Here is a 21087-nt window from a genome sequence, read left to right as displayed (position 1 = left end):
CCCTTTTAAATGGGGCTCCTCCAGCTGACAGCCTATGATGCGGGTGCGCAGTCCGCCCGCTGCGCAGCTTTCCAGCATGAAACCCGGAAGCCAAGGTAAGTAGCTTCAATTTACTTACGATCGCGTGGGGAATCCACCAATTTTACTGGGCGGGTTACCCATGCACTCAGTCGACCCCCCGCTTTCAACCCACCTCCCTCCTAATATCGGGCCCTTAGACTCAAAGTGCAGTGGGACATGGTCTTGTCACCAGTTAAGCTGCAGGTGTACCCAACACTCCATCACTTTCATTGCAAGGGAAAACCTTAAAGCGCCAGAGGTTAAAGCAGTGGTGAATGTAGAAAATACTGCCGCCGATTTTGGTGCTAAAGCCATGAGATTTATTTTCTCATGGGGTGTGGATGTAACTTCCCCTACTTTTCCCAGAAATTGTTGATTTTTGGCATTTTATTTGGTGAGTTTTCTGGTATTTTAGAAACTGCTGTAATTCTACCTTTCAAGCTAAAAATAATTTCTGCTGGAAAGGTTACAAACATTTCAAATATGAAAAAAAGTAGTTGTTGTCTCTGATCTGGATCCCATGGCAACCCAGAAGCAGCTGGGGGGTTACCTAGATTGAGGATATTTGATAACTCACGTAAAATAAACAGGTAATGCCTCCATCTAATTAGCAGAGCCCATCTTGCTTTTTTGACTCCGTCATAAAGGTTGATTTTCATATACTGAAAATTAAAACGATTACACACTGCAATCACTAAAGAAAACTAAATTGCACAAAAAACATGGTTTTGTAGGAACAAGCAAGGGGGAGCTGAATTCTGTGCTCTCTAGTGGACCTGACTGGCTTCAGCCTGAGGATCTGCAATCTATTGATTATTAATGTCACTCCTCACATTTTGCATGGACTGCTCTAATACTGATTTGGTCACTTTTCTCTCTGGTCACTACAGTAACATGAGCACATGGACAAATCTAAAGTAGCTTTCAGTGTAGAACATAACAGAGTATTGCACTGACGCATAAGCCAATGATCCACATCACATATCAGTGTAATGCACTGCAGTACCACTCAAGAAGCTCGACACCATCCAGGACAAAGCAGCCCGCTTGATTGGCACCCTATCCACCACCTTAAACATTCACTCCCTTCACCACCGGCGCACAGTGGCTGCAGTGTGTACCATCCACAGGATGCACTGCAGCAACTCGCCAAGGCTTCTTTGACAGCACCTCCCAAACCCGCGACCTCTACCACCTAGAAGGACAAGGGATTGCAGTGTGTAATGGTTTTAATTTTCAGTATACCCTACCAGAAAGTGCATGCGTGGCTGTCTGGCAGAGGCGGCAAGGCTCAGCTGTGGGGCACGATTTTAAAAGGGAAAAAAACGGGTGGGTTGGGAGCGAGGTAGGGGACAATCAAAATTGCTGTTTTTGGGAGCAGGCAGACATCCCGACTGGAACCCGCATATTTTTGAATGAGACTCAGGCAAATCTGTGTGCATGCGGACATCAGTCATCAGGAAGTCCCGCCCCCACTTAAATCTGACAGGCTGATGATTAAAGGAGCAAATGGACCTCATTGAGGTACTTAAGGTGGTTTATTTTTTGGATATTGGATAGTTAAAAAGATTTTAACGTTACCTGTGCGGCTTTCCCACGGCTTCCCATTCACGCCTGGTAAAACCAGGCGAGAAGGGCCGGAACAATGAAAAATAAATTAAATTAAATTAAATTCCCCATTGTAAACAAATTAAATAAACATGCCTTAAAAACGATGTTGCCTGGACGCCCCCTCACCCCTCACTCCTCACTCTGATCCCGATGTCCGATGTCTCCACTCTAATCTTTGTTCCCACCCCCCCAACTCTGTTCTAACTGCCGATGAGGTCTCTCTTTCTCCTCCCCCCCCCCCCCCCCCCCGCCCCCCCCCTCGGATGTGCAGCTCCTGTCGGGCTGCCGAGCGTGAAACCCGGAAGACACTTTAATTGGCCTCATTAGGGACGCGATAGCATCGCAACCTGCCTCCTTCTCTTCCGGGTTTGGTTCCCGCAAATCACCTCCCGCCCCCACCCTGGACTCTTCCCGCTGGCATATTAAAATTGTGCCTGTGGTGTCCCTCGCAGTCCGTTGGCTGCAATACTCACTGTCGAGATTCACTCATGAATATTTGCTCTTAGATGAGCTACTAGAGGGCATCTGTGCCCCAGCAAAAAGTCAATGTTTTCAGAGGAGGAGAGCAGAAATTTTGGGGGAAAAGGGAAAAAACGAACAGATTGCATTCATGGTGACATAACAGTGATAAAGAGAAGTAAAATTCACACCCTGGGGTCCAGGGAGGGAGAAGGTATAATCATGCACTTAAAATAATCCGTATCAAATTAATCAATAAAAGTATTTGTAAAACGGATAGGCCTGTGTTTTCACATGGTTTAAATAGAAAATGTTCAACCCTATCCTTACGATGGAAACCAGGTGGGTGGGCAGTTAAAATTGCCCAGGTTACCTAACCGTCCTTGAACCACTCAGATCTCGCCAACCGTGATTTTTACGTAGGCTTCTGAACAGGCGGCTAAGCCACCTGCCCAATAGTTGGCAGATTGGGATCTGAAGATGTCATTGGGCCAAATCTGCAATTTTTAACTCCGGCCTAAGTGGGGAAGCCGTTGTGGCTTTCCTGCCAGGCTGAAGAGAATCGGGAAATGACGGTCTAAATGGGTCATTTTCTTTTTAAACTTTCCTTTGTGGTGCTTGGAGGAGCAGGAATGCTCCACCAGGACCAACCGGGAAAGCTTAGGCCTCCTCTGCCCCAGACTCTCCTTCTGTCCCCCCCAATCCCCCTTTCTGTACAGTGAGACCCTCCCGGAACCACCTTCCCCACACTTACCTGAGTGCCTGCAAGCGGACACCATCTTTTTTTTTTATTCGTTCATGGGATGTGGGCGTCACTGGCGAGGCCGGCATTTATTGCCCATCCCTAACTGCCCTTGAGAACGTGGTGGTGAGCCGCCTTCTTGAACCGCTGCAGTTCGTGTGGTGATGGTTCTCCCACAGTGCTGTTAGGAAAGGAGTCCAGGATTTTGACCCAACGACGATGAAGGAACGGCGATATATTTCCAAGTCGAGATGTTGTGTGACTTGGAGGGGAACGTGCAGGTGGTGTTGTTCCCATGTGCCTGCTGCTCTTGTCCTTCTAGGTGGTAGAGGTCGCGGGTGCCTTGTAGATGGTGGAAAGGCTTTGGGGAGTCAGGAAATGAGTTACTTGCCACAGAATACCCAGCTTCTGACCTGCTCTTGTAGCCACAGTATTTATATGGCTGGTCCAGTTAAGTTTCTGGTCAATGGTGACCCCCAGGATGTTGATAGTGGGTAAGCACGGAATCAGCCAATGACACTCATGTAGTTATCTGCACCATTGACTCCAGGGCTTTTCCTGTAATATCCGACTGCCTTTCTGACGTCAAGCTCTGGATGGGTCAAAACTTCTTACAGTTCATCATTGGTAAAAGTGAACCCACTCTGTTCCGCCCTCACCGGCACCTGCAACCCCAACAACTTTCCTGGCTGCCTGCTCAAGCTGAACCTGATGGTGGCTAACTTTGGTGTTCTGTTTCACTGTCAAACCCACATCAGCCTGTTCACAAGACCGTCGTCTCCTTCCACCTCTGAAACATTGCTAATTTATGCCTCTACCTGTCTCCCTCCACTTCTTAAAAACCCTCATTTGCACCTTCAACTCACCTAGAATCATAGCATAGTTACAGCACAGCCTTTAGTTCTTTTGCCAATCACCTTAAATCTGTGTCCTCTGGTTCTTGACCCTTCCGCCAATGGGAACAGTTTCTCTTTATTTACTTTATCTAAACCCTTCATGATTTTGAACACTTTACCTTGTGTTGCCAACTCTGGTTTTATGCATTCCTGGAGGCATCGTCACATGACCTCTTGCCTCTCCGGTCAAACAGACTTTTTTATTGCATCTCCGATATTTTTATAACTAATAAACAAAAGTGTCCAAAGACAATGAAAAAAATCAATACTTTAAAAAAAATGCCCGTGTGATTTTTCTGCTGCACTGCCCACAACAGTGTCCGGGACATTGATCGTTAATTCCTGGAGACTCCAGGACAATCTGGGAGGGTTGGCAACCTTAAGCATACTGTGGGATAATTTCACCAGTGGTCTCCCACTGACATCCCTAACTCCATACTTCAGCTAATATGGGCATCTGCAACCCGTCATCATCCTTGCCCAATCCCTCTGGTTCTCTATACCTTTGCAAATCAATTTCAATATCCTCATTTTCAAATTAGTCTACGTCCTCATTTCCACCTATGCGGGAAATCTTCTCCAACTGCACGTCCCCAGCCAGCGCCCTCTGTCCTATTGTGTATTACTGGTTGTTTCCCACGCTTTCTACTCCCAACGGTAGAAGCTGGTCTCTTGGCCATTATGCTGCTGCCTTTTGGAATTCTCTTCCAAACCCACTTTGCCTTGCCACCTATTCTCGCATCAGGAACTTTCTGAATAAACATTCTCTTCAAATGTGCCTCCAGTTCCACCTAAATTCTTTCAGCCGCCCCACACACCCTGCCAATTCCTCCATCTCCTGGCCACCTCCACCAACTTCCTGCATACTATCCACCTTTCCTTGTAAGCCTGCTCTGAGAGGTTCCCCTGCAGGCTGCATAAAGGTTACATGTTCCTCATTGCTGGCATAAGCTATGTTTAATTCTACTGTTATCGACAAAGTTGTCTATTTTATCCTACTCTTGAGCACAAAACCTATAGGGAACATTTATATAGTTGTGTTATGTGTGTTCAGCTGTACGGACAATTTGTAAGTGTGTGTATAGCATAACGGTAAGTACCTGTGGGTATACATGTATGTACGCGCGCATGTGTAGTTCTCTGGATATGTTTAAGATATCTGGATGTGTGCGTGAACAATCTAATTTCGCAGATGTTAGAACTACATGTCCTCTGATTCCGTGCAGTGCTGTGCCAATGCGCCACTAACTCTTGCCAGGCGGTGCGGGCTGACGGGAGGCGAGAGCTGCGGCCATGGTTTTCGCATCTCTGGAGCTCCCCCATCTCCTTCATCCTTTTTTTTGTCAGCTGACAGCGTGCGGCCGCAGCGTAGCCCCACCCCAGCACCGAGACTGGGAAATACAATGGGACGCTCAGCAAAAGAAGGAAAGCTAGTTACTGGGGAGGGTGCATTTATTAAAACAGTGGGAGACAGTTACTGGGAGGGTGCATTTATTAAAACAGTGGGAGACAGTTACTGGGGAGGGTGCATTAATTAAAACAGTGGGAGACAGTTACTGGGGAGGGTGCATTAATTAACATAGTGGGAGACAGTTACTGGGGAGGGTGCATTAATTAACATAGTGGGAGACAGTTACTGGGGAGGGTGCATTTATTAAAACAGTGGGAGACAGTTACTGGGGAGGGTGCATTAATTAACATAGTGGGAGACAGTTACTGGGGAGGGTGCATTTATTAACATAGTGGGAGACAGTTACTGGGGAGGATGCATTTATTAAAACAGTGGGAGACAGTTACTGGGGAGGGTGCATTTATTAAAACAGTGGGAGACAGTTACTGGGGAGGATGCATTTATTAAAACAGTGGGAGACAGTTACTGGGGAGGGTGCATTTATTAAAACAGTGGGAGACAGTTACTGGGGAGGGTGCATTTATTAAAACAGTGGGAGACAGTTACTGGGGAGGATGCATTTATTAAAACAGTGGGAGACAGTTACTGGGGAGGGTGCATTTATTAAAACAGTGGGAGACAGTTACTGGGGAGGGTGCATTTATTAAAACAGTGGGAGACAGTTACTGGGGAGGGTGCATTTATTAAAACAGTGGGAGACAGTTACTGCGGAGGGCGCATTTATTAAAATTGCACAATAATATAACTGAGGAGAGTGCAGTTATTAAAAAAAGTGGGAAACAGTTACGGGGAGCGTGCATTTATTAAAATAACGGGAGAATATTACTGGGAGGGTGCATTTATTAGAAGAGCAGGAGAATATTACTGGGGAGGGTACTTTTCTTAAAATAGGAGGGAAATACTGGGGTGGATGCATTTATTTAAATAGTAGGAAAATATTACGGGGGAGAGAGCATTGATTAAAACAGCGGGTTAGAGTACTGGGGAGGGTGCATTTATTAAAACAGTGGGAGACAGTTACTGCAGAGGGTGCTTTTATTAAAATAGTGGGAGGCAGTTACTGGGGAGGGTGCGTTTATTAAAACAGCAGGAGGTAATTACTGGGGAGGGTGCATTTATTAAAACAGCAGGCGAGAGATACTGGTGTGGGTGCATTGCTTAACACAGTGATGGACAGTTTCTGGGGAGGATGCGTTTATTAAAACAGCGGGAAAGGTACTAGACAGGGTGCATTTATTAAACTAGCGGGAGACAGTGGGAAAGGTGCATTTATTAAAGTAGAGGGAGAGAGGTACTGGGGAGGGTGGAATTATTAAAATAGTGGTAGACAGTTACTGGGGAGGGCTCATTTATTAAAACAGAGAGGTACTGAGTAGGGTGCATTTTTAAAAATAGTTTGAGACAGTTACTGGGGCAGATGGATAGTGCATTGATTTAAATAGCGCGGGACAGTTACTAAGGCTATTATTAATATAGCAGGACACAGTTACTGGGGGGGTGCATTGATTAAAATAGCGATAGTTACTGAGGCAGGAGCATTTATTAAAATAGCTTGAGAGAGTAAGTGGGGAGGGTGCATTTATTAAAACAGCAGGAGAGGTGCTTGGTAGAGTGCATTTATTAAACTAACGGGAGACAATTACTGGCGAGAGTGCATTTATTAAAACAGCTGGGGAATAATATTGGGGAGGTGGCATTCATTAAGATAGCGGGAGATTTTTACTGCGGAGGTTGCATTTAAATAGTGAAGACAGTTATTGGGGAGATAGCATTTATTGAAATAGCGGGAGACAGTTACTGGGGCAGATGGATTTATTAAAACAGAGAGCGAGAGAGGTACTGGGGAGGTGCATTTATTAAAATCGCCAGAGGCAATTACTGGGTGGATGCATTTATTAAATTAGCGGGAGTATATTCCTGGGGAGGGTACATTTATTAAAATAGCGGGAGGCAGTCACTGAGGAGGGTACCTTTATTAAAACAGTGGGATAGAGGTACTGGGAGGGTGCATTTATTAAAACAGCAGTAGAGAAGTTCTGGGCAGGGTGCATTTATTAAAATAGTGCAAGACTGTTACTGGGGCAGAAGCATTTTTAAAACAGCTTTGGACACTTACTGGGAGGTTGCAATTATTAAAATGGCGGTAGACAGTTACTGGGGAGGGTGCATTTATTAAAATAGTGGGAGAATATTAGTGGGGAGGGTGCATTTATTAAAATAGCGGTGAACAGTTACTGGGGAGGGTGCATTAATGAAAACAGGGTGAGCGAGTTACTGGGGGGGTGCATTTACTAAAATAGTGGGAGAATATTACTGCTGAGGGTGTATTTATTAAATAGAGGAAGACAGTTACAGGGGCAGTCGCATTTATTAAAATAGCGGGATAGTATTACTGCTGATGTATTTATTAAAATAACGGGTGAATATTATTGGGAAAGTTGTATTTATTAAAACAGTAGGGGACAGTTACTGGGGAGGGTGCAGTTATTAAAACAGCGGGAGACAGGTACTGAGGAGGTTGCGTTTATTAAAATAGTGGGAGACAGTTACTTCAGAGGCTGCATTTATTAAAGTAGCGGGAAAATGTTACTCGGGAGAGTGCATTTATGAAACTAGCGGGAGAACATTACCGAGGTGGGTGCATTGATTAAAACAGCAGGAGGCAGTTACTGGGGAGGGTGCATTTATTAAAATATAGGGAGACAGTTACTGGGGAGGGTGCATTTATTAAAATATAGGGAGACAGTTACTGGGGAGGGTGCATTTATTAAAATATAGGGAGACAGTTACTGGGGAGGGTGCATTTATTAAAATATAGGGAGACAGTTACTGGGGAGGGTGCATTTATTAAAATATAGGGAGACAGTTACTGGGGAGGTTGCAATTATTAAAATAGTGGTAGACAGTTACTGCAGAGGCTGCAGTTATTAAAATAGTAGGAGAACATTACTGGGGAATTTGCATTTATTAAAATAGTGGAGACAGTTACTGGGGAATTTGCATTTATTAAAATAGTGGTAGACAGTTACTGGGGAATTTGCATTAATTAAAATAGTGAAAATATTACAGGGGAGGGTGCATTTATTGAAACAGTGGGGGCGAATTACTGGGGGGGGATACATTTATTAAAATTGTGGGACACAGTTACTGGTAGGGTGTATTTATTAAATAGAGGGAGACAGTTTCATAGGAGGGTTCATTATTAAAATAGGAAAATATTACTGGGGCGTGTGCATTTATTAAAATAGCGGGCGACAGTTACTGCGGAGGGTACATTTATTAAAATAGCGGGAGAATATTGCTGGGGGTGTGCATTTATTAAAATAGCGAGAGAATATTACTGGGGAGGGTGCATTTATTAAAATAGCGGGAGAATATTACTGGGAAGGGTGCATTTATTTACATAGCTGGAGACAGTTACTGGGGAGGGTGCATTTATTGGAACAGCGGGAGACAGTTAACTGGGGCGGGTGCATTTATTGCTGCAGTGTGAGAGACAGTTACTGGGGCGGTGTATTTATTGGAACAACACGATTCTGAAGAAGAGAAACTTAGTGAGGAGGGTGTACTGATTAAAAGCAGCGGGGTATTCAGCAACGCAGCTGGAGGAAGTTGGGAGGGTGAAGAGATTAAAAGTACGGGATACTCAACAGAGGAGAGAAAGTTACAGGAGAGGGAGGGTTGGGGAGACCGATCGGTTTGAGGGCAACGAGACTCCCAAACCGCGCAGGGCTCTCACTCTTTCATTGACAGGGAGGGATAGCCGTGGTGTTATCAGCGATAACTTGGTACAAACGGCGTTCATATGTAATATATATTACAAGTTCAATTACTGAAGGAGTAGGAGGGACGAATCGGCTGTGCGGAGCGCGCCATCCGCCCCATATATAAACATATATAACTATATAATGTTTGCATTGTGATGTATTGGGACTTGGGTATTAAAAGAGGTGACGGAAGATAACTCATCTGGTTGGGCATTAGTTTTTTAAAAACAAATCTTTGCATTTGCCAGTTTTATTTTGCATTGTGCATTTATTGTTTTGCAAGTTTTGTTTTGAATCGTGTCAGTGTGTGTGAGGATTTGTGTACGAACCTGTGATTTCCCCCTTGTGTATGAGCGCGGGGCCGCGCCTCAGCAGGAGGAGCTGCTGCGTTCCTCGCCCCCGGCTCCGCTCTCTTGGAATATGTGTGTGTGGACGCGTGTATATTTATAGATTTTTAAAAATATATATTTATATTTATATATTATCTACAGCGGCTGCTGGTTCGATTATTCCATTCATTTATTTCTGGATTTATTTGTATTTTTAATTTTTGTTTTCCTTTTGCGTTGCCGCCTGGATCTATTTTGGGGTAAACGCGCTGTGTTTTTGTTTCAATTATTATTTGAGGTTTTTTTTTTGCATCGCTTTCTCCTTTTATGAAAAAAAATCGAGGGGGGCGTTAGTGACGGGCAGCTTGTTTCTCTCGTCCCCCCCCCCCCCCCTCCATTGCACAGAGGGAGAGAGAGAGAGAGACAGAGAGTGAGCAAAAAAAAAGAGGGCGATCTCCCTTCTTGTGCATCTGTTTTTTTTAAATATATATTTATATAAATAAAGAAGGTGGGGGGGGGGGGGTGGAGAAAAGAGGGAGACGGAACGAGAAAAGGAGAGCCGAGAGCCAGCGATGGGTTGTTTAGGGAACAGCAAGACGGAAGATCAGCGACACGACGAAAAAGCACAACGAGAAGCCAACAAAAAAATCGAGAAACAGTTGCAGAAAGACAGACAGGCGTATAAAGCGACACATCGGCTCCTGCTGCTGGGTAAGCGCCGCGCTACAATGTATCCTCTTATTGCTACAATGTCTCTTATTGCTACCATGTATCCTCTTTTATTGCTACATAATTTCAATGAACGCTCCGCTCAGCCCGGGGTTTTAGACGCTGAGAGGATGGAGGGTTGCGATGCTGGTGGTGATGATTCCAACAGGCAATGCAATTATATTAGTGTGTGTGTGTGTGTGCGTTTGTATGTCTGTGTATATATATATATATATATATGTGTGTTATTGCTGATTATACTTTCATTTTATTTATTTTTGGACCTGCTTTTATTTTTCAGGGGCTGGTGAATCTGGGAAAAGTACAATTGTCAAGCAAATGCGGATCTTGCACGTCAATGGATTTAATGCCGAGTAAGTGCCGATCGTCACATACTGTGGTTATGGTCGAGAGTGAATTGGAAGGTTGGTGGGAAGTGGTGGTAGGGGGTGGGGGAGAGAATATTTGTTCAAAAGAGAGGAGGGAGGGGGGAAACGAAAATGTGTGCCCTCGTGAAGGTGTGGACGGTGTTCTTTGACAGCATTAGGAAGCTGGGTTTGCAAATAGTTTTTTCTTCTATTGATATTGCAGCATTTGCACAGCCCTGAGAAAAGCAACAACATGGCGACACCCCCCCCCCCCATGTTGATATATTACTGTATAATAACATTCTCCCTCATTTTCTTATAACCACGATAGATTCCTTGATATGCATGTATTTTGATAATGAGCTGAATGGAAAGGGATATTTGCATTGAATCAAATCAATCAGTTCCTGTTCCTTTTTAATGCAGAGAGAAGAAACTGAAAGTACAAGATATTAGGAAAAATATTAAAGATGCTATAGTGGTAAGTGTTAGTTTATTTCCTCATTTAAAAAAAAAACACTGATATTGCTGGGAAGGCCGTTGATCCTTAGGATAGGAGTACAAATCCAATTTTGTCAATCAAATGGATTATTGCATACTTATTCAGATTAATGTCTGTAACTATTTTCTATCTGTTTTTAGACAATAGTCTCGGCCATGAGCACTTTAATACCCCCAGTCCAACTAGCCAACCCAGAGCACCAATTTCGTTTGGATTACATCAAAAGTATAGCCCTTCTTTCAGACTTTGAATACACACAGGTAAGAAGTATTGACATTTTAAAGATTAATTGTTGGAAATGCTCATTTCTTGTTTTGGGGATTGATTTCTCTTTGGCATATTTAGTGATCTTTCTTGCATGGGCTTTTTTTCCCCCGTTACAGCACAATGAAATATTAATAGAAATCCAGGGCTTAGTGAAAGGCAAATATTACAGTTTTGAAGCGTCTCAATTAGTTTAAGTGTGGATCTAAAATTCTGTTTGTGATCAATGATGGTTGCTGCGTAATAAGGAAAGTTACATGAAGTTGTTCATTGTATCCATAAAAACAAAGCTCTGGGAAAGTACTCAAAAAACAAATCCGTAGTTGAATGTGTGCTTCATTCTGTTGCACAATAGTATGCTGTGATCATGTGCAGAAAGCAGATCATTCTGATTACAAAGTCTCAACAACAAAAAAGTTTGTTAGCAATGTCATCAGTCTATTGTAGGACCTAGCAGACCCTGTATACTCTACTGCCATACCCCATACGACTGGACTGCTAAGAACATGATTGTGATTTTATCCTGTAGATACTACCTTAGAATTTCTCACTATTTATTCAACTACAGTAATTCATGATAAAATTGCAGTAATAACGCCCCAACTATTACTTTAGTCAGAAAAGCCTACTACATAAGCATGACAGGCTGTCGCGTTGATACTGGTGGCAGTTGGCATAAAATCTGACACAAAACTGAAACTGAAAGTTTAAATATAAATCCAATACTATAATCTTGGGGTTCAGATGACTGTTACAAACTCTGTTTTGTAACATCACCTAAGATTATCCTGCTGTTTTGTAATCATTTATAGGAGCCCATTACTTTCTTTAATTAGTTTTCTATTGTAAGGGAATGTACTGTACAGTTGGTGGGAGAAATGGGAGATGTTGTAGGTATTTACATTGAAAAAGCTGATGCAGGAAAATCTGATTCATTGGAGTCCTTTTAAACCACTGACTTTGAATTTTGTTATAAATTGACATGTTCCTGCTAAAGATGCCTATGTATATTACATTTTTGTCTATATCTAGTAAAAATACACAGGCATATTGAGTGGAATATGTTTTTATTTTCTCTTTGCTTTGCTCTGCTGTAGGTTACAAAGAATCTATTGCAATCTTATTTGTTTAAAATTCATAGTAACTAATTTTAAGGGAGAAAGAAAATATTCTTTTAACAAACTTCATTTAAGTGGGTTAGGTAATCTTTCGATATGGTCGTTCCCTTCTGAAGATTACTCAGATGAGCCACTTTATTTGAATGGAATACTACTACATTTCGATTTAATGAAACAAAATAATTTGCCTGAATATGAAATGGCTGCCTGCTTATAAATGGGTATGCTTATTTAGGAGAGCGCATCCAAAATTTGTTCTAAGAAAATTTCTTGTTCTGTGGCGTAGAAGACTTCCCACTCCAGTGATGACATGGCATATCTCTGGCAGGCTAACCATGACTTTCTTCAGATAAGATTTCACCAGATTGTGTTCTGATTTTCTTTAATATATAGATAGGTAATGGCAATATGAATCGTGTTAAAGGCAATTTGGAAAATTGTTTCGGGTCAGGTTTTACGGATTCCTATTAATCAGATATTAGGCTTTGGAATTCCCTCCCTAAACCTCTCTACCTCTCTCTCCTCCTTTAAGACGCTCCTTAAAACTCCTTAAGACCTCTTTGACCAAGCTTTTGATTACTTGTCCTAATATCTCCTTATGTGGCTCGATGTCAAATTTTGTTTGATAATCGTTCCTGTGAAGCAACTCGGAACGTTTTATTACGTTAAAGATGCTATATAAATGTTGTTAAACCATTTTATCAGTACACCTTGATGATATAAAAGCACTCATTCTGGTTTACAGTGAAGATCCTGTTGTGTGAGCTGTGGTGTTCTATCGTTTTCTTAGAATCATAGAATCATAGAAGTTTACAACATGGAAACAGGCCCTTCGGCCCAACATGTCCATGTCGCCCAGTTTATACCACTTTTGTTACAGTTTCCATTACGTTCAGTTTGTTTTACTGGCAGGTGTTCATTTTTATATATAATTTTTGTATTTATGCACGTGCTAGCCACAAGAAATTTTGTTCAATTAAGAACATTAAAGCCATCATACAGTGTGCATTAAAAGACAATTTTAACCCACATCTTGCATTTAGCTGTTTGAGTCCTACTTAGAAGCATAAAGATCATTTTTTAAAAAATTGAGTTGTTGCATAATGCAAAAACTGCAACATCACATTTTCTGGTTACTGTACATTTTGTTTTGCATTAAATTGTGAAAGGAACTGTCAACTAAGAAATTTGGGCAGGTGGTTGATTATTTGTCTTCATTTTTGATTTGTTGGTTTGAGCCATTGTGTAACTTAAAGCCCAAATACTTTGTAAACTCTTGACTTGCTTCAAGATCAATAAGTGACTACAAAGACTTTTTAACTCTGTTAATTTTTAAGAGGTTTGGTTCTAATTGTAGAATGAAAAGTAAAACTAGCAATAAATTCAGTGTGTTCACAGTACAAGACCTAATAATAGTAACTAGACTAAATTGGCAGTTTTTGAGCTAAAAATAAGTTTTGCACCTCCCCTTCCTCCTGTACAGTACATTCACAGCTCAAAAGGTCAGAAACCTGCTTGCAAACCTCTTAGTGTCACATGATAGCAACTTAGTGATGATTTACTGTGGGGAGAGGGGTATATCCATGAGAAGGCAGCAAACAAAGGACAGGCACCTCCCCACAATAATATTGCTAACATTGGGAACTCAGTGGAGTGTGTGTCTTGGGATAATTGGAAGAGATTGCAAACCTACCGTACCTCCACTCTGGCATCGCATGTCGGTGCTCCAACAGACTGCTCTGCTTTAAAAAATGTTTTTTAAATGTTCAGTTCATGGCAAAAGAACCAGAAGGGAGATGAGAATTTTTTTTTACGCAGCGAGTTGTTATGATCTGGAATGCATTGCCTGATAAAGGGATGGAAGCAGATTCAATAGTAACTTTCAAAAGGGAATTGCATATATACTTGAAGGGGGAAAAATTTGCAGGGCTTTGGGAAAAGCACAGGGGAGTGGGACTAATTGGATAACTGTTTCAAATAGCCAGCACAGGCATGATGGGCCAAATGGCCTCCTTCTCTGCTGTATGATTCCATGATATGTAGACTGAATTGGTATAAATTGTTCACTGAAATCAAGATAAGAATTTTATCAAGCATAATTTTATCTTGGTTTTGATAACACAATGGGTGACCATGTCTGGTGACCCTTTTAGAGCAGGTTCACCTGTATTTCAGGTGGGTTTTAAGAGAGTTAAGACCCAAGAGTTCTAAAACTACAACCCACACTTGCAGGTTGTTTATGGGGCTGAGCTGTCTAGTTGTTAAATGTTATTTTAGTACTTTTTGCTTTCCCTGGCCCGTACGAGTTTTCCCCTACATTCAGCTAGGTGCATCGGCATTTAACTTTAGGCTTACCAATCTTCAATCAGCAGAGGTTCATTCCTGGACTTCTGAATCACACCAAATTAGTGCGGCTGAGTTTTGAACAGATTGTGTTTCAAGATTTTTATTCGTGATAATGAATTAGAATGGCATTAGCTTTATCAGCAATACGAGGAACTCGAGTGCTTGGAAAATATGCTTGCATTTTTCGATGAAGTAATCATTACCTTGTAGGAAGGTAACCTCCAAATGTGCGGTTAAGATTAAAGATTAATTATCAATTTAAAAAAAAATTCCTGGCATTCACGGCTGGAGGAAGCCAGTGTTCTTCAACAGCTAATGTCACTGCACCATGAAGTAAGCTGTTCCGGCTTCTGCTCGTTGTAGAACAATGTGAAGGTGTGGCAGGCTTGTTTTTAAGTTCTTATGGTAGTTGCTGATGTACAATACTGATACTTGAAGTGAATAGAATAGGTGCACAGTACTTTGAATCTACAGTCAATGCAAAGCAGTATTGCTAAGAATAAAAAGGTACCCAGATTTCAGTGCTCGTGGCAGGGTGTAGCAACTTTTTGGAAATAAATGCTGATTTACTGGCGCGGTCCCTCTTGAAACAAAATTAACAGCCATCCAATACAGTATCTCAATCTCAATATGATATCGTGCATAACAATATTGATGTGTACTGCTTGATATGTTTGATAATGCTCCTGTGAAGTGCCTTGGATCCTTTTATTATGTTAAAGGTGCTATATGAATGCAAGTTGTTGTTGTACATTGCGCACGCGCGCACACACACACACACACACACACACACATCCTTGTACAGTGTTCATACTGATTATAATATAGAATTTGCTTCATTTCTGAAGTTTGCTGCACACGACCTTGCTGCATTTGGTATCATTTGTTCATGGCTGGAAGTAGCAACATCGGAGCCCTGATAAATGGGGGAATGTTAGCACACAGTTTGAATATAGGGGGCACTTTAAGCATTGCCCTAAAACACAAATATGAAAATTGGATGACACAGTTTAAGCATATAACATTTTTTGTTCAGGGTAATAAATATGTATATTTTGTGAAGCCATTGTACTTGGAGGAAAGTACATTAGTACACTGGGGTTTTTATTACGATTGTGGATACTCTTGGGATGGTGCCACTTGGGCTCAGGATAATTGGCAGTGGTCCCTGGAGTTTGGCTGGGTCAGAGTGATATCGAGGGTTCTGTCTAAACGGAGTGGTGATTGCCTTTTGTACATTTTTAGAAGAGAACTTGTTGTCCATAATCTTTACAGTATGGTTGATTAGAAACTAAGGTTTTGGCCTGTGTGTAACAAACAGTTCACTTTTTAAATGAAGTAACTGACTTTTGATGGAATTTGTTATTTAATTTTGCAATCACTTGTCACAAAGTAAGAGTTTCTTTAAACCCACTTGTCAATAAGGATGTGTGGGTCTCAGTTACTGAAATAACAACCTGCGCTCTTCACTCGATGAAACATATGAGAGAAAGTGCAGTATATTCTAGATTTAGAAGTAATATAAATTTGAAATTAGAAGTTGCTTGGTAAAGTGGAGAGTAACTATTGTGGAAAAATGAGTGGTAGATAAATGTCACCTTGGAATTTACACATCACGGTTACTTCTATAAGGAGCAATTTACAAGGAAAATTCAGTTGTCAAAAAGTTATAATTAACCTTTTTCTGTTACAATTGCATGTGTATTGTAATAAAAGAAGCACGAAAGTTGCTGCAGTTATAAGCTAAATGAGAGACAGCACTGATTTCAGGATAGTCGTCCTGATATCTAAAAGCAAACAGCAAATCTTAATATTTAAATTAAATTGTATCCCTTTTCTTCCATTGCTTTTCTGTGTTTTAGTATTCTACCGTATCCCTTTTTCTTTTAGAAAAAAAAAGTTAAGAGCAATGCTGGCAGCTTCTGCCATGTCATTTGTAGCCAACAGAATGACCTGTCCTTTACCCAGAGGCCAGCATTCAGACCCACTCTGGAACGGTCTTTTTCACCCTTTCCTCTTCACCATCTTCCCTCCCCAGCTCACCTCCAGTCAAACCAGAAAATTGAAAATTTATGACCGAAATGCTGTACCCAAAACTTTGTAAATTATATCAGAGTGACAGTTGTGTTGGGGCAGCTCCTGAATGAGAATCCATTGCTCCAGCATTCCCCTGTCAGTGTAGAATGCAGAGACCTACATAGTATTTACAGCACAGAAAGAGGCCATTTGGCCCACTGGTCTTTGCCGGTGTTTATGCTCCACATGGGCCTCCTTCCTCCCTCACCCTCACCCCCCCCCCCCCCCCCACTTCATCTTACCTATCAGCATAACCTTCCACTTTAGGAAATAAAAACTGGAATGGAGAATATTTGTTTGCAAGTAACTGAAACTCCTGCAGTTCTGAAAAGGATTAATAATGTAACACAGTTATTTCAGGTTCTCAGGAATGGACCCTTCACTGGAATGGTAACTTGTTTGTTCTTTCCATAGATGCTGCCTGACCTGCTGAGTTTATCCAGCTTTTCTCTTTGTTTCAGATTTACAGCATCTGCAGTATCTTGCTTTTTAATTCAAATTCTTGCAAGTACGAGAAGGGAAATTAACCCATTTAGCTTTGAGGCAGCAGCTTTATTGGTTACCAATAAATGTGAAACCTCATTGTTTTCACACAATGGAGAGCAAGCTTATTAGCAATCTTAGTATAAATATTGGATGGAGAGAATATCTGAACAGCAATAACTATCAGTTATGTATAATAGTACATTGTGGTAACCTTTTCACAAGTATTTGGGAAAAACACATAACTCAGAACTACTGCAGATAGGAGTTATAGTCTTTCATACAAGTCAAAGAACAGCTGAACTTGTCAGTATTAAGAGACTGTGCTCTGTGGATGCAGGGCTCCTGGTACAGCCTGGAGCCACTCTTCAAATACATTCTGGAGCACCTCACATTGATGCCAGAGCAGTTGTTTCCAAATGCAAGTGGGTTTTGTTTTTCATTTTTACTTACGTGACAATTTTGTTCATGAACCAACCATTTTGTTATTGACGAGCCTAGGTGAAGTTCCAAGGCCAGTACTGCAGGACATTCACCAGGGTTAGGTAAAAAGACCAGAAAAATCAAGTAATAGTAGAAAGAAAAGAAAGACTTGCATTTATATAGCACCTTGCACAATCTCAGGATGTCCCAAAGCGCTTTACAGCCAATGAAGTACTTTCGAAGTGTAGTCACTGTTATAATGTAGGAAACGTGGCAGCCAATTTGCGCACAGCAAGGTCCCACAAGCAGCAATGAGATAATGACCAGAAAATCTGTTCTAGTGATGTTGGTTGAGGGAAAAATATTGGCCAGGACAAAGGGGAGAACTCCATTGCTCTTCCTCGAAATAGTGCCATGGGATCTTTTACGTCCACCTGAGAGGGCAGATGGGACCTCGGTTTAACGTCTCATCCGCAAGTAATTAGGTGATGATGAGCATGGCTTTTAAGTCCATAGATTGCACAAGGGAAGGAAGACTGAGGGAGTAAAAGCATTACAGTGGTGGAAAGAAGTAATGGCTATCCCTTTGCAAGCCTGTGTAGTGCACAGAATAAAAAGGGATTTGGTATTGTATTCTATAACCATTAATCCTGAACATTTATGCAGTTTATTATTTACTCCATAACTTAGGATCCAAGACCATTTTGTCAGCAGGCTGGAAGCAACATTCCATATTACGTGCTCACCTATTTATAAAAGCTTAATCGAATTATATAAGGAATTGTCAGTGCATGTATGGGCTTTGTTTGTGTGCATTGCTTCCTTCATGGTTGTTCAGAGGTGTTTTGTAACAAACAATTTGCATGCTTCCTGAAAATGAGTTGAATGTTGTGTAACCCTTTTTGAGCCTAGTTTGTTAGCACTCACTGTTTGACTTTGTAGATGACTGCTCACCGTTCAGCTACACAACCATTACATTGTTAGGTCATATTTATGCAGTTATATATCTATGGAATGTTGTATTCAGTCACTGCAAATCAGCATACCAAGAGATATTTTTGGAATGAGAAATGCTATCTTTTATATTTTTTGAAGAATTATTATATAGTCACCTACAAGAAGAGCAAAATGCAGAGATTCTGTGAGCAAAAGAAAATCTCTACAGTTTAAGGCTGCAACTATGGTTAAACATTCACTATTAAACAACGTAAATTATATGGTTGTTAGTACACGAGCCCTTGCTAAGTAATTCCGGACTTTCCATCTTGTTTTAATAGTTATTAGGGTGAAGAATCCATATAAAATATGATACAAAAACTCATTTTTAATGTAGGCCATTTTTATGGGTTAGAATGTGATACTTGCACTGAGTTCGTTGTAGCAGAGGAACAGTTGACAAGAATGTAGGTATAGAGTGCCAAAACTGTATAAAAGCCAGGAGCAGGTTTTCTTTAAATTAATGGATGCTGTTTTAGAAAAACAGATGTACACACAAGTGGTATTTTCTTTTGCTAAATTTTGGTAAAGAGGCATTTCTGTTCTGAGTGTTTCAAGGAGGGAGGTTCGTTGCTGTTGGATTTTGTCAACATGTCCTGTTTGGAATTTGCTTTCTATATAGTGAAGCTAGTTTGAAAGATGTATTCTGTGGTTGAAACCAACATTGTTTATAACGGGTTACAGATAGAACTGAACGCATTTTTCCCCCCTTGCAGTATGCTTCAGTGCACTTGTGCACCATTTTTTTGTCCTGAAGTTTGCTCCATTCATTGTCAGTTAATGACCCAACTAAAAACCTTGATAAAAAGCATCAGAATTTGTTTGAGTTTTTGAAAGGTGATGAGATGCTAAGACATTTTAATTGAAGAGCTTTTGAAAATTTGCAGTGCTGCATTCTAGTCTGTTTCACTTTTGGCCTGAAGTTTTATAGTATGTTTTTAAATGATTTTTTGAGATGTGGAGGAAATGTGTAATGTTGGAGAGCGGGGTTGGGGGCTTGAGGGAGAACATGGATGTAGTCTTAGATGGAACTTGTGGAGGTGACCATGTGATATTTGACACCTTTGTCTGATTGAGCACTTAATGCCAATTTTGAAAACTTGAATTTGCAATTGAGAATTGAAGAACATGATGTCCATAACTTTCTTCAGTATAGCTTTCTCTAAATCTTACCACTGCTGATTTATTTAAAATAATACTTTTTTGTACATTTGCAGTTGAGATATGCAGTATTTTACTTCCCAGATTGTGCTTTCAAGCAAATTGTACATCTGACTAAGTGGCGTGTAATTGTATGCAGAACAGTATTATGAAATTTAGTCAAATGAGAATGAAAAGAACCTGTACTTACATATAATTACATAAAATGTACAGCACAGAAACAGGCCATTCGGCCCAACTGGTCTATATCGTTGTTTATGCTCCACACGAGCCTCCTCCCCCCTCTTCATCTAACCCTAATAGTATAACCTTCTATTCTTTTCTCTCTCATGTGTTTAATCATCTCTCATTTAAAGACGTGGCAATCGTTTTTTTAACAGATTTTTTTGAGAATGTTTTCAATGTTTACAGAATCCAGTTTAGAGAAAATAATCCAAACAAAATTTAAAGCTGAAGCAAAATACTGTGGATGCTGGAAATCTGAAATAAAAACAGAAAATGCTGGAAATACTCAGCAGGTCACGCAGCATCTGTGGAGAAGAGAGAAACAGAGTTAACGTTTCAGGTCGATCACCTTTCATCAAAATTTAGCCATGATGTGGAGATGCCGGTGATGGACTGGGGTTGACAATTGTAAACAATTTTACAACACCAAGTTATAGTCCAGCAATTTTATTTTAAATTCACAAGCTTTCGGAGGCTTCCTCCTACCTCAGGTGAACGTTGTTGGAAATTTCCAACAACTTTAACCTGAGGAAGGAGGAAGCCTCCGAAAGCTTATGAATTTAAAATAAAATTGCTGGACTATAACTTGGTGTTGTAAAATTGTTTACAATAATCAAAATTTAGAGCTGCATTGAATTACAAAGGAGGTACAACCATATCTCACAGATATCCGATGCGATTTATCTCAGTTCTCTACATTATCATTTACGTCATGTCCGGTTTTAGTCTCTTCTCTCTGCTCTCATTGATGTGTTGGCTCCCTGCTGGGGTACAGTTCCACAGGTGGGTGTCACCTTCCAGCATCTCAACGAGTGGCCGTTATTCATGTGTGAGATTTGACGGTCAGTGTCAGCAGGTTATTTGACCTCAGGGCATTGTAGTCTAGCTCAATCCTGTTTGTGTTTGTTCTTCAACTCACTCACTCCCAGCTGACACGTTCAGGAGCAGGGAGCAGGAACCATGGCTGACTTTCTCCCCTCCCACAGCCCAGGGGCACTGTAGTCAGTTGTAGTGTCACCCTGCATGAGATCAGCTAACTTGCAAGCTGTTGGAGTACATGGTCGTGGAGGTCTGCTTTGGACTAGTGTTAGACCATTGTTGGACTTGTGGCTGGGCTGATTTGTGCACATAATGGACATTTG

General features: G+C 41.2%; 1 protein-coding gene across 3 annotated transcripts in view; it reads left to right on the top strand.

Moving 5' to 3' along the window:
* The window catches only part of LOC137310509 (guanine nucleotide-binding protein G(s) subunit alpha-like), a 325567-nt gene that overhangs the window by 97485 nt on the left and 206995 nt on the right, over positions 1-21087 (top strand). For 2 of the 3 annotated variants that reach the window (XM_067978271.1, XM_067978287.1), the window contains exons 2-4: positions 10285-10357; positions 10778-10832; positions 10994-11113. In XM_067978271.1, the coding sequence (XP_067834372.1) occupies positions 10285-10357; positions 10778-10832; positions 10994-11113 (248 nt within the window). Of the gene's footprint in view, positions 1-8684; positions 9987-10284; positions 10358-10777; positions 10833-10993; positions 11114-21087 lie in introns of those variants that run through there. The other variant, XM_067978281.1, reaches the window with a different exon arrangement.

Source organism: Heptranchias perlo, chromosome 3 (assembly GCF_035084215.1).
Source record: "Heptranchias perlo isolate sHepPer1 chromosome 3, sHepPer1.hap1, whole genome shotgun sequence".
In the NCBI taxonomy this organism is placed as follows: Eukaryota; Metazoa; Chordata; class Chondrichthyes; order Hexanchiformes; family Hexanchidae; genus Heptranchias; species Heptranchias perlo.
The sequence above is the reverse complement of the archived record's forward strand: the minus strand, read 5'-3'. Positions and strand labels throughout refer to the sequence as shown.